At 63.5% G+C, this 15,573-nt stretch overlaps 2 protein-coding genes and 1 long non-coding RNA gene across 10 annotated transcripts in view; 1 reads left to right on the plus strand and 2 right to left on the minus strand.

The window, feature by feature from the left end:
- UPK3B (uroplakin 3B) overlaps positions 1-3,627 on the minus strand; it is a 4,494-nt gene extending 867 nt beyond the window's left edge. The window contains exons 1-5 of one of the 6 annotated variants that reach the window (XM_059414649.1): positions 3,424-3,627; positions 2,871-2,997; positions 2,401-2,638; positions 1,159-1,238; positions 225-354 (exon numbers count right to left, since the gene is read on the minus strand). In XM_059414649.1, the coding sequence (XP_059270632.1) occupies positions 225-354; positions 1,159-1,238; positions 2,401-2,638; positions 2,871-2,997; positions 3,424-3,612 (764 nt within the window). In that variant the 5' untranslated portion in view covers positions 3,613-3,627. Of the gene's footprint in view, positions 1-224; positions 355-708; positions 933-1,158; positions 1,239-2,400; positions 2,639-2,870; positions 3,351-3,414 lie in introns of those variants that run through there. The other 5 variants (XM_059414648.1, XM_059414652.1, XM_059414651.1 and 2 more) reach the window with 5 other exon arrangements.
- LOC132026602 (uncharacterized) lies at positions 1,554-4,728 on the plus strand. The gene is made up of 2 exons (XR_009406946.1): positions 1,554-1,666; positions 4,388-4,728. It is a non-coding gene; the product is annotated as an uncharacterized LOC132026602 (long non-coding RNA).
- A 182-nt stretch (positions 4,729-4,910) lies between these two features.
- Positions 4,911-15,573, minus strand: part of DTX2 (deltex E3 ubiquitin ligase 2) — a 36,177-nt gene continuing 25,514 nt past the window's right edge. For 2 of the 3 annotated variants that reach the window (XM_059414644.1, XM_059414645.1), the window contains exons 6-11: positions 13,006-13,146; positions 10,109-10,182; positions 8,566-8,724; positions 7,825-7,986; positions 6,591-6,680; positions 4,911-5,553 (exon numbers count right to left, since the gene is read on the minus strand). In XM_059414644.1, the coding sequence (XP_059270627.1) occupies positions 5,326-5,553; positions 6,591-6,680; positions 7,825-7,986; positions 8,566-8,724; positions 10,109-10,182; positions 13,006-13,146 (854 nt within the window). In that variant the 3' untranslated portion in view covers positions 4,911-5,325. The remainder of the gene's footprint in view (positions 5,554-6,590; positions 6,681-7,824; positions 7,987-8,565; positions 8,725-10,108; positions 10,183-13,005; positions 13,147-15,573) is intronic. The other variant, XM_059414646.1, reaches the window with a different exon arrangement.

A 15,573-nucleotide genomic window follows, 5' to 3' on the forward strand; every position in this document is an offset into this window, starting at 1 on the left:
GTGCCCAAGGGCAGAGTGAAGGGCAGGGCAGAGGGAGGTGACCCCTTCTCTGAACCTGGCTTCCGAGGAGCTGCTGGGCCACCTCCCTGCCCTCCAGGGGAGGCAGACTGGGGGTGGACATTCCTGGAACATCCCTGGAAAGGGGGCGTCCCAGGCGCTGGGACCAGTGAGAAGGGAGGGGCCCCCCAGGGTCGGGCAGAGGCCCCGGGGCTATAAGCACTCACAAGCGTGTGGTGGACGCTGCCAGGAAGGCCAGGAGCAGGAGGCCGGCCAGGGAGGAGAGGACAGAGGTGATGACGATCATAGCACCACTGCGTCGCCCTGGCCACGTGTCGATGGAGGCTGGCGACTTCCCTGCGCACAGCAGCCGCTCAGAGGCTGCCCCGTGACCCCAGGGCAGTCCCTTCCCCCACCCAGGCTGCCTCTCAAGGCCTGGGAGCCTCCAGAGCCAACCCTCCTGTCCATCTCAGCCAGGCATCTGTGCCCTGCCGGCCTGTACCCCCCATGGCCCGGCCTCTTAGTCCCACCTTCTAGGCTGTTCCTGCCATTGTGCCCGCCCACGGCCCTTAGCTGCAGCAGACCTCAGGACCCACCACGTGACTGCCCTGCTCCCTGGAGCCTGGCGGTTCAAGGCCTTCAGACGACAAGACCCCCACCCCCTCTGCTTCCTCTCCCCTCCCCCACCAACACCCCGGCCTCTGCAGCCTGCCTCCCAGGTGTCCCTCACAGCGGACACTGGCCTCCCTCATGTGCAGGTTCCTTAGCCCGGTGAGTCCCGGGCCCTGCTGAGGGAAACTCCCAGAACCCACGGCCCTGACTCTGACCCTGGCCTCCTCCATGTCCTGGCCCTTCTCCACCTGCAGGGCTTGGCCCAGGGCTGGCGTTGGAGGGGAAGGCTGCTTCTGCCCACGACTGGGCTGGGACCTGGGCACCTGAGTGTTGACCAACATTTGAGCATGGACAGACCTGTTGTCTCTGCCATTGAGGCTGACCCGGTGCCCCACCTCCCCTGCACAAGCTTCTGCTTGGGGGAGGGGCTGGACTTGGACCCTGCGTCCAGGTCCCTGGGCTCCCTGGTGTTGTGGTGGCAGGGGGTGACTAGTCGGCAGGGGTAGGCAGGAGCCAGAGCAGTCCCCCCACCCCCACCCTCAGCGCTACCTTGGTGAAGAGCGATTGGGTCGGACCACCTGGTCTCGGCCTGGGGTGAGCTACTGGCGTCCATCAGGAGGAACTTCACCCTACGGAGAGGAGAAGCGGGGAGGTCAGAGCCCCGGCTGCCTGCCCACAGCGGCCAAGCTCCAGGCGGTTCTGGGCCAGGCTCTTCTTGGGGGGCTCCTCTGAGACCGCTCTGACAACAGTGACCCTGGCCAGCAGGTCCCAGTGTGTCTGAGCCACTGCTCTCCAGAAACCCCATCCGGTTTTAGGGGGGCCCCAGTCACTAACTGTCACATGCAGAGTCCTCAGGGTGACTCAGCAGGCCAGATGGAAACGGCTGGCCAAGTGTCGTCTAGGAAGCCAGACAAGGCCCCCCGGTAGGCTCTGGCACCCTAAGCAAAGGTCCAGGGAGAGAGGGAGGGGTGAGGTCAGGGTGCGCTCTGAGCCTGGGATCCCGGGGAGGAGGCGGGCTGAGCACGGAGGGCACCAGAGGCTGCGCATAGGAGCTCAGGTTGTATCTTTGCTCCAGGAGGGGAGCCCTGAAGGCGTCTGAGCGTGGAGGGACCCAGAAGGGCAGGCACGGAGGGCAGCCAGCTCTGGTGGCTGCTGGGGGTGGGGGCAGGAGGCGAGAGGAGGCCGAGCCAGGAATTGGGCAGGGGGGGGAGGGGGGAGGGCAGTGCTGTCGGGTCGGGGCGGGGGGGGTGGGGCAGGCAGGGGGCACAGGGGGGTTGTGCCTGGAAGGGCCAGTCCCGCTCGCACCAAGCCCACCTTCCCTGTGCCCCGAGCTGGTCTTCTCGGCCTGCTTGGACTCCCTGAGGACCCCGGGCAGCCGCCATCTGGACACTTGGACACTGTGGCTGCCCCCGCGACCCTGGCAAAGCCTCGCCGCCCTGTGCCTCAGCTCTTTCACCTGAAAAAGTGGGTGCTGGTCTGCTTGCTGGGGGCTTACATTCCTGCCAGATCTGCCTGGGGGCTAGTGACTGCAGACCAGCGCCCCCACCCAGTCCCCAACTCTGGGCCTGAGACCCCCAGCCTGTCCCCACCAGCCCTGTCCCGGGCAGGCCTCCCGGAAAAGCCGCATTCTGCCGGCCCCCAAGCTGGGGTGAGCGCTCCTTGACCCCACAGAGGCCTAAACCAGAGCTCGTGAAGGGGAAGCGTCTGGGGAGAGGCTGGGAGAGGCCGCTCACCTCCCCCTCTCCCCCAGCACAGCCCCTGTCTGTCCTGGGATCCAGGCAGGTGACCCACCTGTACGGTCCGGGGCTGGGGAGCGGGCTGTTGCAGTAGGGCGGCTGGAGGAGGTCAGCAAGGCAGCCGGGGTCATTGCCCACCCGCAGCAAGGGGATGTCCCTGCCGCCGCCCGCGGGCTCCTGACAGGGCAGCTGGTCCAGGGACAGCGGCAGTGTCATATAGTGCCCCTCCGTCAGCAGCCGTGGGAAGGCTGGGATCTCAGCTCGCGTCTGTGGGTTCTGGAAGTCTCTGGAGGCTGTGGGAGAAAGGGACAGACAGGTGGGGCTAGGGAGCCTAGGGAGCCTAGCCCCTTGCTGGGTCCGAGGCCCCCCAGAACCTGGCCCTCCGTGCCTCAGGGCCCAGAGGCTCCCTCCAGGCACAAACCAGGTAACTTGGTCACCCTCTCAGAGCTCGGCAGGATAAAGCCCAATGCCTGGTCCACCACCGTGGACTCTCCTCCGCCACCCCAGACCCACACCGTGACCCACCGTTGCTGAAGGCCACCACCAGCCAGATGGTGCTGGCAACGCCGGCAAGCCCGTCCAGGACACAGCGAGGCTGCTCCAGGGAGAACGTGGTGGCTGTGACCTTCCCTTCTAGGTCCCAAGCTGTTATCTGTGGTGTGTAGGGGATCAGCTCTGTGGCCACAGAAATAGGCATGAGGGTCCTGGAACCTGCTCTCCCCTGTTGGCGGGGGGTGGGGGGGGTGTCCCAGCTCCTTGGGTTCGGCCAAGTGAATTCATCCCAGGACTCCCACTCACCCAGGCTCATACAAGGCAGGGGCCAGACCAGTGCCCCGGCGAGGAGGAACAGCCGCGATAGGCCAGGCTGCCTCTGGGGGAACCCCATGATGGCCCCCTGAGCTCGCCCTTCTCCCACATCCACAGCCTGGGGCTGATCTGCTTCCTCCTGCCACACCCGCCCCCAGCGCCTGGAGGAGCTGGTTAGTCCTGCTGCAGCGGGAGGCTGGGAGGCTGGCCGAGGTCTGGAAAGACCTGAAAATGTAAATGCGCCCCACCCTCTCCCACTCACCCAGCCTACCCTAAGGGAGTTGGGCAGGCCTGCAGCGTGCTTCGGACCAGGGCCCAATGCCAGGACCGAGGGGGATGCCCCGCAGACCTCCAGATGCCAGCCAAGCCCCCCAGAGTCCCATGTCTGAATTGGGGTCCCGGCCAGCCTCTCTGCCCCAGAGAGGACCCAGTCTCTGGAAACGTGGGCACAGGGCCACATGCCTGAGATTCCTGCACCTCAGGTGCCAGGAGCCGCCCTCTGGCCTTCTGTCCCCACCCAGGGAGTGGGAGCAGGCTGCGGGATGCAGAGGCCCTACCTGACCCGTCCAGCTCCAGCCCCGGGGCCAATCTCCCTGCCCTCCCTGTACAAGGCCAAGTTCTCTCGGCTAACGAGAGTCCGGAGTCAGTGAAAGGCCCTTTGACAGCTGACAAGCCTCCCACTTACTTGACTCTTTTTGGTTCTATTTTTTTATAAGATACAATTAAAAAAAAAAAAGATAATTCACATAAAACTCATCCGTTTAAAGTGTACTGCTCAGCGGGCTTTCACAAGGTTGCGCAACCACCACCACTCAGTTCGGAATGTGCGGATCACCCCAAGAGCACACGCTGTACCCATTCAAAGTCCCTCCCCATTCCCTGCTCCCCCGACAACCAGGCATCTGCTCTCAGCCTCCACGGACTTCCCTGTCCTGAACACTTTGCATGGACGGAATCACACCAGTGGCGAGCTGGGGCTGGCTTCTTCCCCTTAGTGTCCTCTTGAAGCCTGTGACCAGCCTCTGTTCTCAGGGTTCCAGAACTTTCCCTCCACTGTACGGAGACCAGGCATTTTGTTTCCCGGCTTCTCAGTGGAGGGACAATTGGGCTGTTGGCTGTTACAAATGACGTGTTCACGTACAAGTTTTGTGTGGACCTGTTTTCTATTCTTGGATACACGCCTAAGGGTGAAATCGTTGATTCATAGGGTAACTACCTTTTTTTTTAAATCTTAGTTTTAAGTCATCTATCTCCACACCCAACATGAGGCTCGAACTCCAGATCCTGAGATCAAGAGTCACAAGCTCCACTGAGTGAGTCAGCCCGGCCCCGCTGCTGCAAAATTCAAATTTATAGATGGAAGAAAAATGCTTTAACATATAATATACTAATCTTTAGACCAACACACAAAATAGACTTTAATTTTTTTTTCTTGTGGAGAAAAGGGCATGGAGGCAAAAGTCCCCCTGGCCCACTCTGGATGCGGCCGGTGTCCCTGGAGCCCAGGGCCGGGGTACTGGATCCTCCTAAGAGGGTCGAGAAATTAGAACTTTTTGAGGATGGGGTCAGGGGCCAGGGCAGCAGCCCAGCTCAGGGCGGCGGGGTGGGAGTGGGGCTCTCGGGCCTCGCGCAGCCTTGATCACCAGGGCATGTGGGTGGACTGGGCAGTGGGCAGGCTCCCTCCTGCTGGGACGCAGCAGCACACACGCGCGTTTGCACGCGCGCAGCCTCTCCGCCGACAAACACACCAGGGCCTGCTGACTTTGGCTATAGGGCATTTATTGCAAACACAACATCTGAGGTATGAGAAGCTGACCCAGAACCACGGCTGCCCAGGCTACGATGGGGCAGCCTCGCCACACCCCACGCCGGGCCCCCCGGCACTACGGACCCAAAGCAGCCCAAGGGCGGGGCCCCGCGCTCTGAGGTAGCTGCATCGTAAGCCCCCACGAGTAGAACTCCCAGGCTTGCCCAACTCCCACGCGGATCCAGGCCTGGAGGGGAAGAGGGGGCGAAGGCAGGCCCCCGACAAACACCGCAGCCTCCGAGGAAAGGCACCTTCCTGCCTGCCCATCCCGGGGACAGCCCAGCCGGCAGCGCGGGGAGAGGGCGGCTGGTGGCGGGAGGCAGGCAGGTGGGGCAGGGTGGGGCCCGGCCAAGCTTGTGTGGGGGGTCACTGCTGCTCCAGGCAGTCCTCGGTCACCCCCTGGGCCGCCAGCTCAGCCAGCACATTCTGCAGGTAGTTGGGGTCCGGGTAGCCGTGGCCTGTCACGTTGCGGTCCATCTCCGTCTTGTGGTGGATCTCGTTCCACACCACCGTGTCTGTCTCTCCCGTGGTGCTGGACGTCCCCACTGTGAAGATGAGTCGCCTCTTCCAGGCCACCTTCAACAGCTCCAGGACCTGCAGTGGGGGAGGGGAAAGGGGGAGGGGCTAATGAGCAAGCACAAGTCTGTGTATGGATTTCTCACAGGGGCCAGGGTTGGGGGGTGGGGTGTGAGGGGGGCAGCAGGGGGCCAGAACCCACTGGCCGCTCCCTTCCCTGGTCTGACCTGCCCCACCAGGGGGGACCAGGGCAGGCACAGCGGGCACCTGCCTGGTCTGCTCGACCTGTACCGTGAACTGCTGGCAGGGCCCAGGCTGGTCGCTCTCCTAAGTGACCCAATCCAAGTGAGCCCCATCTGCTGGGGTCCCCAGCCTCCAGCTCCAGTCCTGACGCCCCTCCCAGAACTCCCCCTGCTGACCTGATGGCCCAAGAGGACCCCCCACATCGGAGGGGGCCGCCTTCTGCCACTCAAGCCGCACCTGGGGCCAGGCTAACCCTGCCCACAGTCCAAGTCCGCGAACCCGCGCCTCTCCGCACCCCACCCCACTCAGCTACCCGCAGGCCGCGCTCACAGCAGCCAGAGTGAGCATTTTCAAACCCCCCATCAGCAACACCCAGGGTGGCCTAGGGGCACCCGATGCCCCACTGCCTCCACACCGCGCTCTGGTTCTCCCCCAGAATCTTCCCGGCCTCCAGCCAGACCCACCGGCTGCCGCTCCCAAGCGGTTCCGTCTGCGGGGAACGCTCTCCCTCGTCCCCGTGCCCGAGGTAGCTCCGCAGCCTGTCCCAGTCTCCCAGTCCTCCCCTGTCCCCTCCTCCCCCCCACCGCCCCCACCCACCAATGTCGTCACGCTAGCCTGACCGAAGGGCAGGTGACCTGGCCCGAGAGGTTGCTGGAAAAGGCCTCCCCTCCAGTCATCTCTCGGGGGGAGCGTGCCCAAGGCACAGCGACCTGCGGGAAGGAGGGGCCGGCACGGCCAGCAGCCCCAGAAGAACAAGCAGGTGAGCAGGGCAGAGCTGGCAGGGCCACCAGGCTGGGCCCTCCCCACCCACCCACCTGCTCCAACCGCCCACAGGCAGCCGGGCCCCGAGCAGCCGGGGCGCCCTGCCTCACCTTGCGGCCCTGGGCATTGTCTGGAAGGTAGCACTGGCGGGGAAATCCCCTGGCGGTGAACGGCTTCCCAGGGTTGGGGTGTTCCGGGCCCTGCAGGAGGAACACAGACACTGGGCCTGGGAGGGTCCTGAGAGGTGCCCAGCAGCCCTGCCCACCCTCTGCCTCTCTGGCCGGGGCTATTTGTACACCCGTGACTATCCCAATCCGTGGTCACAGACCCAATGTGACACCGCCTCCCCTCAGCGACCCCCTTCCCTGACCCCGTGACACTCGGTTTGGCATCAGACGCTCCTGCTAACGCCCCACCCCTCCCTGGTGAGACTGGGCTCTGTGGCCATGATGGCCACGACTCCTTCCGGTCGCCCTCACCCCTCGCTCGAGATAGACCTGCAGTGGGGCACGAGGCAGGGACCGCGAGCAGTGCGGCGACAGTGGAAGGTCCCTGCTCCTGCCCTCTGCCACTCAGAGGCACACCACACACACCTCCACACTCCCCCTGCTCTGGGGCTCTGAGGCTGTCAGGGAGGTTTTTAAAATTCACTATGACCCACTGAGAAGAAATGGAGGGAAACCGCGGAAAAGCACGTGATTGAACAAAACAGGGACCCTCCGCCTGTCACAGACGAGCCCCCGTGGGTCCTGGTCTCCACTGCCCTGGACCTTGTCCACCTGCCACCAGTTCTGAGGTCAACCCGGGCCCAACCAGGAGGGCCTAGGGCTCCTATCTGGGTCTCTAGTGGGACCCTGGGACCTTTTGCTCGGGTTCCTGTCTTGTTCCTGCCATCAGAGCCGGCACCACCACACCCAAAGCAGGCCTGGGTCTGGCCCTTGAGCTGGCCTCCCAAGCTGGCCTCCTGCCTGCGGACACCTCCCTGCCCTGGGGGATCCCCCGTTATTCAGCCCCCAACACAAGCACTGTTCGTGCTTTAAACATTTGGCCTTCTACCCAGTACAAGTCGAGCTACGATGTCTCCGCCTCCAGGATGCCCTCCCTGCATTAGGAAAGGGCTGAAGGCTACCTCTTTGCTTCCGCAGCCCTAAGACCTTGTTCTACCCCCAGACAGTGGTGCCTCCTGGTTCCTGAGAGCCTGAAATCAGGAGACTGATGCCTCCCGACTGCCCCAGGGACTGGACTGCTGGGAAAGGGGCAGCGTAGGAAGTAGAGTGCCGCAAACCGAGAAGGGCCCATTCCAGAACGGTCCAAGGAGGCTCCTCTCCTGCCAGGGCCCCTTACCTGGATGCCGTGAGGAATGTTGTAAACTATGAGTATTGTCCCACAGTCCTCGTGGCCGGGGAGGGACACTTGGAACTTGAAGACCTCCATCTTCCCCCGGGGCTGGGTCCCAGTTTTCTCTCCGTAGATGGCCTTGCAGGAAGGACACTGCAAACTTCCGTCCTGAGACCGAGCAGAGCACCACAGACTGAGCCGGTGGCCCCGAGAGAGCGTCTAGCATGGCCCCTGCCCCACAGCAGGTCCCCGGCTCGTCCCCCCATTCCCTCCCAGCACAGAAACCCGACCGCCTCCCTGGAGAGATGGTCGGCACAGGGGCGAGGTACCGGGAGACCGGCACCGAGTAGGCAAATCGGGTTGGTGCACAAAAGTCTTCGTGGTGGAACAGGTTTCAAACCCAACAAAAGACCCCAGGCCCAGTCAACTGCTGGCATAGGCCCCCTGGCTGGCGCAGGGTGGCCCAGGGGGTGCTGCAGGAGAGACCACGCCATGCCCCGAGGTCTGCCTCCCTGTCCTCCCAACCTCTGTCCATTCCGGCTAAGTGCCACCAAAGGACAGCAGTCAGGGGTCACTTGCCACCTCCAGCCCTCCAGCGGCCAACCTCCATCCTGCCACGGGCCCGGGCCCACAGACAGCTTGACGCAGCCTCCGAGAGTGTCCCGGGCCCCCCGCAGAACAGCAGCAGAAGCGGGGAAGGACTGTGGGCAGGTGACCCCGCTCCCCCGGGGGCAGACGCGCGGGCACCTTGTTCCCGGTACAGTACATGGCCAGCAGACACAGCAGGTGGAAGGCATGGCTGCACTTGGTAAGGCGGCCCACGGCCACTGGCCCAATGGTCTTGCTGTCGGTCACGTCGCTGTAGCCGGACACCACAGCCAGCTTTTCCATACAGATGATGCAGTCCTGGAGGGAGACCAGCACAGGGCATGCTCACTGACGGCCTGCTGTGCCACAGGGTGTGGGGGAGGGGGTCCTAACAGGAAAAGGCCTTCGCTGCCGAAACACCAGGATTACGGGCAGTCAGTCCTTCAGTCAGCTGCTCCAAAGGCGGGAAGACAGATGAGTCACCAGGATCTACGCCCTCAGAGGGCCTGTCACAGCAGAGGGGACGACAGACGGCCACAAGCACAGGGGCCACAGGGGCCGCAGGGGCCTTAGCACTGACAGCAGCACAAGCTGAAGACAGCAGACACCGGCCGGAAGACAGGAAACAGCAGGGCAGGAAATGGACAAAGCAGGGCCACAAAGCTGGCTGTCACAGGGGAAAGGGACAAGGTGGACAAGGACGGGAACTGGCACGGCAGGGAAAGGGAAGAGAATGTTCTGAAGCAGAAACCAGATCCCGAAGGTTCTGATGGCCAAGCTTGGGAGCAGGACGTTGTCTCCATGTCAGGGGACCCTGCCAAGGGGTGTCAAGGTGTGGCTACCAGCACTATCACAGCTGTCTGGAGGCTGTCCAGCTGGCAGCCTGGGGGCCAGGAGGCTGGTGCAGAGCAGGCCAGTTATGCCAGGGGTGGGAGGCATAAGGTGAAGGTAAGAACAGAGACTGGTGTGCTGTCCCCTGGGGGCACAGACAGCGCTGGAGAGAGGGTGGGAGACATGGGGACAACCTCCAGGTTACTAACCCTTTACCAGCCAGAGCTGCGGGAAAAGAGGGCGGAGGCCTCCGTGCTATCTTGGCACAACTGCCCTTTAACCCATGACCCAACCCACCCCTCCCCGCCCCAGAGTCCTTGGAACTCTCCACTCAAATCAGAGACCAGGGGCACAGCAGCCCCCAAAACACAGCTCAGCACAGAAGCTTGAGTCCAACCGAAGCTGCTATGAGGGTCTGGCAGGCCCCGCTATGACAGCAAGGCCAACTGGTTCTCCCCATAGCCAGAGGAGCGGGACCGCTGTGGGGACAAAGCCTCTTCGCTTTTCCCCAGCTCAATCTTCGCTTTTCCCCAGCTCAATCCTCGGAGAGCGGGGCGGGCTCTCCCATCCCTGGTCTCCAGATGGCACAGGGCGAGGGCCACGCCCGGTGAGGAGCCCCGCTCAGAACCACCCTGCGTGAGCGGCGCAGCTAAGATCAGAACGCAGGCCTCTGAGGCCAGGCCGCCTCCCCGTGGGAAGGCCTGCCTCCCCCAGGCCGCCGGGAGTTCACACCGCAGGACCCGGAGCACGGCCGCACGGAGCGGCACCTCGGTTAGTGCCCGCCCAGCAGAGAAAAGGCCGCTACCCTCCTCCGGAGCCGCCCCTCGTCTGCAAAGCAAACCAGAAGCAGCACGGCTCCCCCGACACGTGCCTCATCCGGGGCCGCTTTCAGCTCTTCCGTGTACTTCTTTATCACCTGCTCTGGCTCCGGCTTTGGAGTCCCTCCTGCAAGAGAGAAGAGCGTCAGCGGTGTCCCGAGGAGGACGCACTCGGGTCGCGGAGTCCAGAGAGGAAGGAAGACGAGGGAGAGGCCAAGCTGCCAGGAGGGACCCGGAGAGGGGCGAGCGTACAAGAGGACAGACGCGGCGTCCGCGCGGACGCTCGGAGCTCGGCCGGGCAGAGCCCTGTGGGTCCACCCGCGGGAGGCCCGGCCCCAGGAGCCCTGGAGGCGACGCACGAGGACCAGGGACAGCTGCCGGGCCCAGCCCTCAGGAGCCGCGTCCTGGGCCTGCACCGCATCCCCGCGCACATTCGCTCGGGAGGCTGGGCCCAGGCTCTTCCGAGGACAGAGAAGTCAAACGGCAGCTTCGACCACAAATTGCTGTGGAGCGTGTCCCGGCACCACGGTTTCACCCAACCTCCGTTACTCCTGTGAGAAAGCCAAGGCGAGAGATGGTCTAGGAGCCAAACATGCAGCGGGTGCCTGCCCGGCGGGCGTCTGTGTGCACGCCGACTGGGGATGATGCCACACGGACATGGTCACGACAAGCCTTGGTTTTCTCTCGCCTGGCCCTGACTGTGGGGTCTCAGCGACACGCCAAGTCCGGGAAGGAGCCCCGATGCAGGAAGAGGGGCGCCCCGGCCACCCCACTCTTCTCGAGACTGCCCACGCGCCCAAAGCTGGGAGGCTGGCCCGCGCCGGCACCAACCCTGAGCCTGGCCCCACACGCGCACCCCCACACCCCCAGAACGAGAGACTCCCCCAGCCGGGGAGAGACCTGGGCAGACCCACGGCTTCTCCAGCCAGAGGCAGCGGCAGAATGACAGAGAATGGCAGCAAAGCCGTGCGGGAGCAGAAAGGATGGCCAGGGAAGACCAGTGCAGCCGGGGAAAGCTCCTCTTCCTGCCTCGGGGTCGCTGGGCAGGTCCCGCTCTGAGCCTCTGTCGCCAGAGGGACCCTGGCCTGAACTTGAGCTCAGAGCCACTGGGTGTGGCTGCCAAGACAGACAAGCCTGAGGGCTCCACAGCCAAGGGCCCTCAAAACCAGGGAAGGCCAGGGGCCACCGAGGAGGGGAGCAGAGGCTGGGAGCCGGCGACGTCGGGTTTGATTCTGGCTGTCACACAGGGACCGAAGCGTATCACCTGAACCTCCCCTCACCTAAAAATGGAGACGCCATACTGACCCAGACCGTGAGTGCTGTGAGAGGCAGCTACAGACAAAAGAACACCACCCCACCAACACAGAGACAAGCCCCCGAACGCCTCCCCAAAACCTCACACCCCGACCAATGCACCTCCACCCACCTCACACACATAACCCCACACAAACGTCCCCCACCCTGACACATACACCCCCCACCCACACAAACATACCCCACCCCCTCAAAACACACACATACACACACACACACACACACAACCTCCACACAAATGTACTTCCATCCCTTCACACACACCCCCCACACACACACATCCCCCCATACTCGTAACACAGAAACGTGTCTCACACACACACACACCTTTCCCCCATCACATACAACACATACACACAGATTTCTAGGCCACTGACTGGTCACTGGGGAGAAAGCCAGGCCAAAGCACAAGGACCACCAGCACTGGCAGCCATCCCAGGAGCTATTCAGAGTGAGAGGAGAAGCATTTCAGAAAAGCACAGCGACCCCAGGACCCCATCTGCCAGGACTAGCCTCGGGCCCACCTCTGGTAGGGTCTGGCTCAGCATCCTTTTCCACGCCACTTGCCCGGACAGCCTTGTAGAACCCAAGGTAGCCCAGGAGCCACACTTCTCTTAAGGGGGCCAGCCAGGGGACCACCAACCCCAAGAAAGGGACATCTGAGCCCATGAAGGATGAGTGTCTGCCGAGAGCCTGTGTTCTTCCCAGGCAAGTCGGAGTGTCTCGGGAAGCTCCGGGCCCGCCCTGCCCAGCTGCCGGGATGGGGTGAGGTGGGGAACAGGGTGTAAAGCCCCGCCACTCCCCGGCCCTCCCTGCCACCTGCAGGGCTGGGGTTAGGCAGGCAGTGGGCACGATCAGAGCCCCCCATGCCAACGTGCTGGGCGCCTCATGTGTGCTCTTCTCATTCCGTCCACTACCAACCTGCGAAGCAGGAGATGCCAGCTCGCGAACGGAGACACCGGCGTGGGACATGAAGCCAGAACCAAGACCGGATCCCAAGCCGGCTGGGCCAGGGCCGTGCTCCCTGCTCACCGCACCACACTCAGGGTCACAGGGCTTTCCGTGCTCTGTGTGTCTCCAGCCCAAAGACAGAAGCATCAGCTTCCGAAATGGCAGGTTTAGAACTCACTACCCACAGGCCCCTTCACGTTAAGTCTGGCTAAAACCCACAGCACCTGCCACGGTTCTGAAACCCCTTCCTCCCCAGCCATGTGATGGGCTGGGCAGCGCCACTGCGGGACCCCTCCAAAGTAGCCCTTCGTGGTGGCCAGACAGGTCCGGGGCGCCTTCCTGAGATGCATGCTGGCCCTGCTGAGAGGGACAGTCACCCCCATCCCGAGCTGGCCTCAGCCCACGCTTGTGTTTATACGGTCACAGAGTCCTCAACAACAGGCCCCTCACACTCCAGCTGTGCCAGAAAACAGGAGCTGAACTCTGGGTTTTCCAGGGAAAGTGGCTTCCAGGGCCCACCTCCGCGCCGAAGGCAGGCAGAAGGGCCACTGAGGCCCTCCCCTGGGGTAAAGGAAGCAGAGAAGGGCCGTGGGGGTCAGAGAAGAGCGATTGATGCAGGAGAGTCAGAGGCAGCAAGACTCGGAGGCTTAGCAGAGGCCAGAGAGCACTTGTGAGCGGGAACTACCTTTCATGGGCATTTTCCTCAATCTCTTAACTGAGCTGTGACTTTTAGAGGCCAGACAGGAGGCGGGAGGGCTGGCGGGCTGGGGTGCGCGGCTAAGACACACAGGGAGTCCAATGGCTGACAGCAGAATACTCGTCATGCCTACACGGGGTGCGAGATCAGACATGCAGAGAAGGGAGAAACGTTAGAAGGAGTCATTCGGCACGTGATGTCCACAAACCCCGGCTGAGTCCAGGTGGCACCGTGAACGGCCAGCAGGACCCACGGATCTTCCCGAGGAATCGGTCGCTCGAGGCTCGAGGCACCAAAGCCCCAGGCCAGGAACCAGGGAAATGCCCGGCTCATCAGATCCCCACAGGGGTCTGTCCGAGCCACCAGCTGGCCCACACTGCCGTGCGGGGAAGGGGGCGGGGCGAGGCCTTCTGCTTCAGCGGGCCACGATGCCATTCCAGGCGGAAGCTGCCGGCGCCAGGTGCTAGGAGAGCAAAGGGGTGACGTGGAAGGACTCGGGCAAGCTACGGAGACACAGACAGAGTCTCGTGCTCAGTCCTCCCCGGTGCTCCCCCTGGCCATGCCCTCTGGGCTCCTGGTCACCCTCCCTCCAATGGGGTACTATCTGCTTTCCATCTGGCCCTTCTAGATGCTTCTGGTGCCATTGCTAGGGTGGGTGAGCAGGAATGCTGGCCTTGGGCCTGCTCCCCGACAGGCCTCCCCGTGGCCTCTGCGGCTGCTCCTCTGGAGCAGCAAAGGTCTTGGGCTGCCACTCCCGTCTCCGCCCTCAGTCCAGACTCAAACAGCCTGCTCTGTCCTGGAGGGCAGCACCGTGGGCACACAGGGGGGGGGGCTCACTCCTCAGCCTGCTGTTTCACACACACCCTAGGCGGACCCTCACCGCCTGCCACTCCCTTAGCACTCTCCGAGGCCCTGGTGCTCCCTGCAACACAGCACGGTCTCCCACAGGAGCCGCAGCTCCTGCCATACCCTCGGCCTGCCTCGCTGTGCAATCTCCCCGCCGTCCGTCTTGCTCAGTGACACCTCCGCCACCGGCTGAGGGAGCCTTTTCGAGCACTCAGAATCAGGCTCGGGCTCTGGGTCCCGAGGGCAGCCTGGGGCAGGAAGTGGGGACCCTGGGTGGGCCAGGCAGATGGCGCCGTCCACTCTGGAGGTGATGCAGGCGGGTAAGGGGAGACCTGCCCCCATGGCCTCTAAGAGCAAAGACTCCAAGTGGCGAACATGCCCAGTCAGGGACAGAAGCAGAGGCCAGCCAGCAGCCTGGGCAGCACAGCGGAGCGGGGCGCACTGTGGCAGCCACTCGCAGCAGACCCCAAAGCACCCACCAGAAGAGCAAGGCTGCACGCCAGCACCTGCTCATCGGGCCACGCAATGCCACCAGCGTCTCCATGTTGCTTGCTCTGAGCTCAGCAGGGGGTCTGAACTAAACGTCAGGCAGCCCGCAGGACAAGCAGGCGCGGGAAGAGGGCCGGGGGCACAGCGATGGAGGGCACAGGAGCAATGCTTGCTTTAGCTGAACCCTTGGCCTTTGCCCTGACCGTGACCTCCTCCCCCAACACTCTCTGCTCCACTTCCGCCAGACCTCTCCCCACGCGTGAGCTAGGAGGCAGCCCTTCCCTGATCACCCCACCTGGAAGGGCCACCTCCCCTCCGCCTGTGTCCTTTACCCTGGTTAGCTTTCTTACTCCCGGAAAGGACTCGCATATGGGTGTCGTGACAGCTGTCCTCCCCGCGCTGAGCACCGAGGGCAGGGCCCGGTCACAGCAGGGGCACAGAATCCGTCTGCTGGGGAACCCACATAACCCCGAGTGCTGCCGAGTGGCCTCGGTGAGGCCAGCACGAACAAGGCTTCCGCCCTCGTCAGGGCAGGGCCCACCCCCGAGTTCCAGTCCCAGACACAGAAATCTTAACGGAGAAGCCTGCAGAGCAGGGGCCCCTGCTCTGCAGGTCTGCCTTCCTGGGAGCAAGTGTGAGAATCCCCCCAACACCCACACTCCACAAAAACAGCACCAAACGGACAGGAGCTGGGTGGGAACGCTAAGAGCGGGCTGTCACGTCTTCCCAACAGCAGGGCTTAGGGACAGCCACCCCCCAAATCCCAACATCCCCAAATAACTATAGCAGCCTGCACAGCCACAGCTGTCTTGAGAGGGTCCCACTTATCCGCTGGACCCCCAGAGAAAGCAGCCCCCGCGGCGGCCAGATGTGCGAACACATCCTTTCGGACGCCGGGAGTTGGCCCACGCCCAGCCTCTGACCGGTCTTACAGAGCTGCCTCCCAGCTCCACTCGGCCCTGGCTGCCTGGCCTCGGGCAGGCTGTGGCAGCAAGAAACGCAGACACTCCAAGGACAGGGCTGGGCCAGGCCGCAGCCAGAGAGGCTGTCACCCGAGGCCCTGCTGGCCTGACCTGGAGGCGGCTCCTCTGTGACCGTCCTCCGCCCGCACAGAAGGGTACCCAGTCCCTCCAGAGCGTCACCCCTGGTTTGTAAACCCACCCGCAAAACCCTCCCCATCCACCTCATGGCAGCCTGAGTATTCCCGAATCCACAAATCCC

The sequence above is a fragment of the Mustela nigripes genome, chromosome 11, assembly GCF_022355385.1.
Source record: "Mustela nigripes isolate SB6536 chromosome 11, MUSNIG.SB6536, whole genome shotgun sequence".
Classification (NCBI taxonomy): domain Eukaryota; kingdom Metazoa; phylum Chordata; class Mammalia; order Carnivora; family Mustelidae; genus Mustela; species Mustela nigripes.